This window comes from Sinocyclocheilus anshuiensis, unplaced genomic scaffold (assembly GCF_001515605.1).
Source record: "Sinocyclocheilus anshuiensis isolate Anshui unplaced genomic scaffold, SAMN03320099.WGS_v1.1 scaffold804, whole genome shotgun sequence".
NCBI classification, from domain to species: domain Eukaryota; kingdom Metazoa; phylum Chordata; class Actinopteri; order Cypriniformes; family Cyprinidae; genus Sinocyclocheilus; species Sinocyclocheilus anshuiensis.
The window spans coordinates 468,417-476,328 of NW_015557098.1; the positions used below are offsets into that span (position 1 = coordinate 468,417).

The window sequence follows — 7,912 nt, forward strand, 5'->3', positions numbered from 1 at the left end:
AGAGGGAGAGAGAGAGAGAGAGAGAGAGAGAGAGAGAGAGAGAGAGAGCGCTCTCCACAGGGACTCATGACAAGCTCCTCTTCACCACTAGATGGACGTTCATGAATACTCAATAACAGGCATTATGTACTTATCCTGAAAATACCTTTCTCCTCTGTCTTTATCTCTTTCTCTATCCTTATTTTAGTTATTATGGCTGTGCGTTTGTGTGATTGGTGATGTGAGGTCTGACCTTCAATGCATCACTTTCTTAATACAGCACAGAACTAACAATGATAAATACTTACACAGCTTTTATTCATCTTAAGTTATTGTTCATTTCAACATTTACTGATAAACCTTTAGTTAATGCACTGTGGACTAAAATGAACAATAAACAATTGTATATGTATTTACTAACATTACCCAAGATTAATAAATGCTGCAAAAATATATTACTCATTGTAAGGTGGTGTTAACTAATAGGCTACATTAACAAATGGGATCTTAAAGTGTTACAAAAAATCAAACATAACGACTGTAAATGATCTTTTGCAGTGTGCTTGTGGTGATGGAGTGACAGCTGGCTCATGGGGCTGTGCAGTATGATAAATGTGCAGTTTAAGGATGCTCAAGAACAACGGGGGATTCATCTCTATGAGATCAGACGGAGAGACAGTGGCTAAGCCTTAGAGGCAGTGGAAGTGAGAAGGAGATCTAAAGATGATAACAGAGACAGGAACGAGATATATACTTTATAAAGAAACAACATTTTCACTATGATATATTGATCATTCCAGCTGTGTACTGAACATCCTTGACACAAGTCAAGAGAAAATCCCTATGAGGGTTTAAAAGAACAGATAGTTTGTCTTGAAACACCTCCGATTAACCTCACACAGTCCTAGATTTTTATTTACATTTTAGTTAAAGCTTAATTTTTTTAAAGATGCCTATATAGTTTTTATTAATATTTATTTCAGTTTTAGTTTTAGTTATGATACTACATCACGTTAAATGAAAAAGAGAAATGTTGCCTTGGCAACTTGCAGAAATAAATGAAAGTTCATTTTATAGCTTATTTCAGTTAACATTCATTATATTTCAACTAACTTTTTAAGTTACAAGTAACAATATTTTAGTGTTAGTTAACTATAATAACACTGGTTCTCTACTCACCTTTCTCTTGTCCTTCTTCTCATCTTTTTTTGTGAACACTGTGTGAACCCACCAGATCTTCGTGAACATACTTCCATAAGCCAAACTGAAGCCAAGTCCAAGCAGCCACAAACGGAACTAGAAAAAACAACAACAATAATAATAAAACAATTTAGCCAATATTTCAGTGTTTAACTTTAAAAGATAAATGGGACATAAACACTAAATGCCCAATATTAAAATTCCAAAAATTCAAATTCTAATTTCATTGTATTCTGTTTTGTCATATCAAAGGTGAATTAAATGTAAAAAAAGAGATAATAGTAGAATAAAAGTGCATTTATTAAATTTAAGCTGCAAAAACAGCTCGTTCTGATCTTCAGGCTTTTCTAAGATGCTGTTCTTGAAGGAAGGGCCAGTGCAAACTAAATTGGACCTGACGGCAAGCCTGTGACCTATGAGTAAGTGTAAACGAAGAGGGCATATATATAGATGTCTGAAAGCAAGGCAGTGAAACAAGTCTGTTTAATACTTAAGATTCTGAGAGGGTGAAAAATGGTCATGAAAAATTAAATAATTCATATTTTTTTGATGCAAGAAACCTGGACTAACATTATCAGTGTGCCTCAGGGAAATTTTTCTTTATTTAAAAAAAAAAAAAAAAAAAATTCCCTGATATGCCTCCTTAAAGCCCTTCTGAAGAAGACTGTCCAGGAGATTTTATAAACTCGATTACTACTACAATAAATAACATAAATTTAACTATAAATGACAAAACTGTGTCACCCAGAATGCCGGAGCGCTTACCTGACAGACCACAGGAAACTGAGAGTTGCGTACATGCAGTCCGTCAATTCCCAGAGGAAAAACAGCAGCCAGAGCCATCATACAGCCCACTGCCGTCATGTTATTCAGGTACGGCTGGGAGTTTTGAATGTACCTTAACATAAATAAACTCTGATTCAGCTAATTTAGTTAATCTCTCACAGTGGAAAAGGACTTACACTCCTGAGCCTTTTTATCACACAAAAACATGCAGATTCATAGATGCACTCACACATTCACTCACATGCATGACACTTTGTAAGTGGTCAGGGTATTAGCTTAAGCTGTCTGCTGAGAAAATCTAGTTGAAAGTCTAAGAGTCACTAAGATAAAAAGACTGAAACACCGAACATTAGTCTGAATGTGTCGGTGGAGTTTGAATATGTGTGAAATGCTATCACTATTCATCATGCATGAGCCTGTTTGAAACTGACGTGTTTCTATGCAAAGAGAATGCATAAATAGGTGAATGTGACCCTTGGAAACACCAGCTAATTGTATGCATGTATCACGCTGTCCTCTGCACTGAACTCACACGTGAGTATGCAATATAAAATGAACACAGGCCTGCAGGCAGGAGCATATACTTTCATCCACAGCTAAACATACCTGACGTTGCTGTTGTAGATGTTAAAGGTGAGGCAAACGATCCCCATTAAAATGCCCAAGCCAGCGAAAACAGACACCGAGACGAAGAGTTTTTGTGACAGATATCTGAACTTCTGAATCACCACCGTCTGGTCAGCAGGTGGACCAGAGCCTGGAGAGAGAAATGAGGCTTTTTAGTATTATATTATTTTATATTACATTGAAATAACTTGGCAAAACTTTCATGAATAACATTATTAGAGGTCAGACCTCCATCTTCCACATGACTAGTATTGTAGCTAGTAGCATCACAGCTTGAAAAATTAAAATATTGTCATACCTCTTCATATCTGCATGTATATAAATTGCTAATCTGTTAAGCAGAGTGTTGTTTTTAACTAAAACTGTTAAAAAGAATTTTTGTTAATGTAAAAATTGCAACAAATAAAAAAAAATATAAAAAAATATTAAAAATGACTAAATCACATAACAAAACTACAAAAATCTAAACTAAATTTACAATGTAAACTGAAAATATAAAAAAGCTAATTCAAAATTAATACAATCATGAATAGGAACTGCTGATCTGCTAAACCCAGTGCTGATATTGTTAACTAAAATGAAAACAAGTTAAAATCATTTTTGTTCATTTAAATAAAGCTGAAATAAAATAAAATACAAATATTACATAAAAAAAAAAAGTAACGAAATGTTGCCTAAGCAACCAACCGAAATAAAATAATTTTAAGTTGAAGTACTAAAATTACTGCAACTAAAATTGATAGAAAATTAAATTAAAGCTAAACAGAAATATTAATAATAATAATAAAAATTACAAAAACACAAAGTACACAAACAATAGTATAGTAAAAACACAAACAACAGTATATAAATAATAAAAAAAAAAATGTAAACTTATATAGCATTTGTTATTTACTTAAATTTGATTCACTTATTTGTGCAATAATCACGTATTTTGAATAATGAAACAACTGAGCAAAAGAAAGAAAAGGAGAGCAGCTCTGAACTGCTGTTTTCGGAGCCAGAAATAAGTCACTTTACCTCCCTCTCTGCCTCTCTTTCTCTCTCTCTTGATAAAGTGGCTGCATTTCAGAGTCTGCAGAGAGAGAGCGATAGCTATCGAATTTAACCTCACTGCCATTTGACTAAAGCTTCTCCCCCTCTGGTGTCTGTGAAGCGATACCATCACAGACTGTTTCACTGCCTCCAGATGGGTAATCGGCTGGCCAATTGGCAACAACAAAGCACAACAGGGTGCATTGCGGTCAGCTTCCTTCAATGGGTGGGCAGCACACAAGACGTGCACTAGTGTCACATTCTTTTGTGAGTGACAAATTGGCTGGGGACCACACGGCTTGTTACATCTATCTGTAGAGCTGATTATTTTTTATAAAGCCCAGCTCCTTGAGCATGACAGGACTCATATTGCCCATGCGGTCCCACCGGAAGACCTCGCCAGGGCATCTGATAAGCGCAGCGGCTGTCAGTCTTAATTAAATGTTCACGTGAAGCCATCTCCCTTGTGGATCTCGCTGATATTGATTAAAGGAGAGCGGGAGATCCAACCGAACGCAAATGCTCGGGGCAGAATACAGCCAACAGACAGATCCTGGGATGCTGGGAAGCAGCGTGGAGCTGCGCTGATGCTGGAACAATCTTAACAGACAGACCCAGGATGTGATATGGCACGACACATGAGTTTAAGTGGTTTGTGGAAATAGAAAGTGGTTGCTATGGTGTTTCAGGTCAGAATGTTAACGTTGCAGTGTTGCTATGGTGTTAAAATTAACTTGCGATCCGTGTGGAGCTGCAATCCTTGAGGAACTGAGTGAACGCATTTAGTCGGATAACACAATTCATAGATATTAGCAGTCGGTCGGGTGTCGATTATACATGAAATGGGGTTGGAAACCCATTTACTTCCATAAAGTGAAATATTTCTGAGTGAAACTTGATTTGGATCTAATTTGGAATTGATCAGATTTTAAAACGTAGCTGGGGATGGTGATGTCAGCCAAGAAGTGAAGTCATTTCAGAGGCGGTGCACTATTATTACGATGAAAACTTGTTTACATGCACTGATAAGACCAAGTAATGTGTAATAAAGGGATAGTTCACCCAAAAATGAAAATTCTGTCATCATTTACTCATCCTCAAGTTGTTCCAAAGCTGCATGAGTTTCTTGCTTCTCTTGAACATAAAAGAAGATATTTTGAAGAATATGGATAAACAAACAATTGACGGTAGCCAGTATTTTTTTCCCTACTATGGTCATAGTCAATGTCTATCGTCAATGTCTATCGTCAATTGTTTGGTTACCAACATTCTTCAAAATATGTGTTCTTCTTGTGTTCAACAGAAGAAAGAAACTCATACGGGTTTGGAACAACTTGATGAGTAAATGTTGAAATAATTTTATTATCCCTTTAACAAAGTAAATACAGTAAAAATTTTATTTCAAGGTGTCTTTAATGCAAATCAGGTCAACTATGAACGTGTGATGGGTGTAAATGTTTGTAAATGTGTGTGCATCCATCGGGCCAGAGAGCTCATGCTGTTTAATACCTCTCCCTGTCCTTGATGGTGGAATCAGGACAGTATGTTGCCATGACGACCAAGACCTATAATGGTTGCCACAGCGATGAGAGAACAAGGCGCAGATGCAGTGGTTGTCAGGGGCGACCGGCGAGAGCGAGAGAGAACGAGCGAGGCCAGTGAAGTGGATGGGTAACAGCGAGAAACAACTGAGCATAAAGACTCAAACAAAAATGTTCCCACTCAGCTGAGAAATGAAGGGACGTAACCTTCACTTTGCAGTTAGTATGAATGAGAGATATAGAGGGAGAATATCCTAACGAGCGACGGTCGGTCAACACGTGGCATCCAATCTGGAGCAAAGTCACCCTCTCCTTCAAGAGGCCTTTATTTCAGCACTGATTATTTTTAGCTCTACACGGCAGGTCTCTCTGGAATACACTGTCCAGGAGCGTCAGTGACCATTGCGGCAAGGTGAAAAGTTGGGCGATGATGGGTGGCACTTGCGTGTGCGTCTCCAGATGGCTCAAAGGTCATCTGTCTAACATCTTTTAACTTTGATGATCTCGCATTCCTGTTCATCTCGTCACAATCAAACGGCGACCTTTCACCTCACCAGCAGACTCACGGCGACCCACAGTCTGACACAGTCAAGGGTTGCTGTTAAAGCGATGACCTCCAAAGAGATCTATCATTGACAACTAATGCAAAAGTTAAAGGTGTCAGACTGTGTGAGCCACCTGGGGTATACGACAATGCTGTGGGCACTATTCCCAGTTGCAAGCTGGGTAAATCAATGAAAACAGGTTCCATCACAAGGCCCCCGGAAGGGCTTGTGAAAAACGCAATTAGCGCATTTCGCAATGCCGACGTGCTACAGTTGCCATGGTGCTCGCTGCTTCAGTGAGTTTTTAATAAGCTAATAAGCAAGTTCAAAACAGCGTAAGCCCACAGAGAGCACATCTAGGGAAATGTCTAGGCATAGAAATGGCCACATAATGAGCACGGTGATGTGGCATTGTACCGCCGATATTATAAACCAACAAACCCAGGCTGCTATTACAAAGCTCGAGGATGTTTTTCAAAACGGCAAGCTCTGTTCAGAGCCCGTGAGGGTTTAAATAACAGGCAATGACAATCAGCTGAGGCACGTCGTGCCGTCTGTGTTGATTGGACAATTCGTACTCGTCCAGTCAAGGTTAGCACGTGCTGGGAGGCAGCTGGGGAATAGCCTGGGCCCGTTTCTGATTTGTGTTGTTTTCAGCTGTCAGTTGGCATCTTCTCAGTGCACAGTCAGCAACACTGAGCATGAACTGGTCATCAAATACAATTAAAAAGATTAAATGAAACCATCACTCATTGTATATTGCACGAAATTTTTATCAGTGCGCTTGCTCAATTTATGATTGGAATTACAGTGGGTATGGAAAGTATTCAGACCCCCTTAAATTTTTCACTCTTTGTTATATTGCAGCCATTTGCATCCAGGTGTGAAAAACTTGTTGCATCTTTCCCAAAAAGACTCATAGCTGTATTAGATCAAAAGGGTGCTTCTACTAAATACTGAGCAAAGGGTCTGAATACTTAGGACCATGTGATATTTCAGTTTTTCTTTTTTAATAAATCTGCAAAAATGTCAACGATTCTGTGTTTTTCAGTCAATATGGGGTGCTGTGTGTACATTAATGAGGAAAAAGAATTAACCTAAATGATTTTAGCAAATGGCTGCAATATAACAAAGAGTGAAAAATTGAAGGGGGTCTGAATACTTTCCGTACCCACTGTAACTCCTGGCGGTTTTCTAATGGCATTCATTTGTCTTTTTTTGTTGAGCCATGCAGAGCTCCCGCAGCGCGGCTGCCTTCACGGACAGAATGCTAAACAGAATTTGACTGACTGATTGATTAATGGCCCGTAGCGGCCTGTCGTCTGCGGTTCTCTTCGTTTTGGGGGCGGGGCCTAGAATGTGCGGCTGTGACACTGGGAGAGATGCAGATGAGCAGCAAGAGTAATAATGTGAGTGATTGTGTGAGAGGAGGTTTAAAACAGAGAAGAGTGCTTGAGACGGTGATAAACAAGAGCATATATGGGAGATGAGAGAGAGAAATGTGTCCTCACCTATCCACCTGTCATTCCCATACCATGAGAGATTGCCTTTGGTCATATCGAAGTATCCAATCTTCTTGTAGCTTCCTCCTGCCGAGAGAGAGTGTGATTCAGAAATAGTTCAGAGTCAACATTAAATGGCATTCGCAAAACATTTTTCCTCTATAATGTGACATGTTTTTGAGACAGGATATTTAAGGAGGAAATAATGTTATTGAATTCAATTTATCCACTGGGAATTCAGCTTTATGCAAACGAGCGAAGTGGTGACTACCAGTGGCGGTGCAGGGTGACCCTGTTAACATGCAGAAAGAAAACGTATAAGAAAACGCTTTATTTCAGCATTTTGAAACATCATGCAAACAGGAACAGCATTTGCCTTATGTTATTTTCTCATCATTTACTCACCCTCATGTCAATCAAAACCTGACTTTTGTTATTAATATTCAGAACACAAATAAAGACATTTTTAATATCGTCTCATCATTTTTGCCCATCCATTGAAAGTCCAACCAAAATAGTGGAAATTTCAAGTCTTCTAAAGAGACAATCACTTTATATCATGACCAGATTTAATTTATGCTTTTACTCACATTGATTTTATAAACATTGATCAATGCACATGTATAGAGCACATCAAATATAGTAAACAGAAATGCAAACGAGTGGATGCTTAAAGAGTCAAACAAGCACTAAGGGG

The 7,912-nt window shown here is 38.4% G+C and overlaps 1 protein-coding gene across 2 annotated transcripts in view; it reads right to left on the bottom strand.

Moving 5' to 3' along the window:
- gabbr1b (gamma-aminobutyric acid (GABA) B receptor, 1b) overlaps positions 1 to 7,912 on the bottom strand; it is a 121,819-nt gene that overhangs the window by 23,289 nt on the left and 90,618 nt on the right. For both annotated transcript variants that reach the window (XM_016472365.1, XM_016472364.1), the window contains exons 15-18: positions 7,225 to 7,302; positions 2,572 to 2,722; positions 1,945 to 2,077; positions 1,159 to 1,275 (exon numbers count right to left, since the gene is read on the bottom strand). In XM_016472365.1, the coding sequence (XP_016327851.1) occupies positions 1,159 to 1,275; positions 1,945 to 2,077; positions 2,572 to 2,722; positions 7,225 to 7,302 (479 nt within the window). The remainder of the gene's footprint in view (positions 1 to 1,158; positions 1,276 to 1,944; positions 2,078 to 2,571; positions 2,723 to 7,224; positions 7,303 to 7,912) is intronic.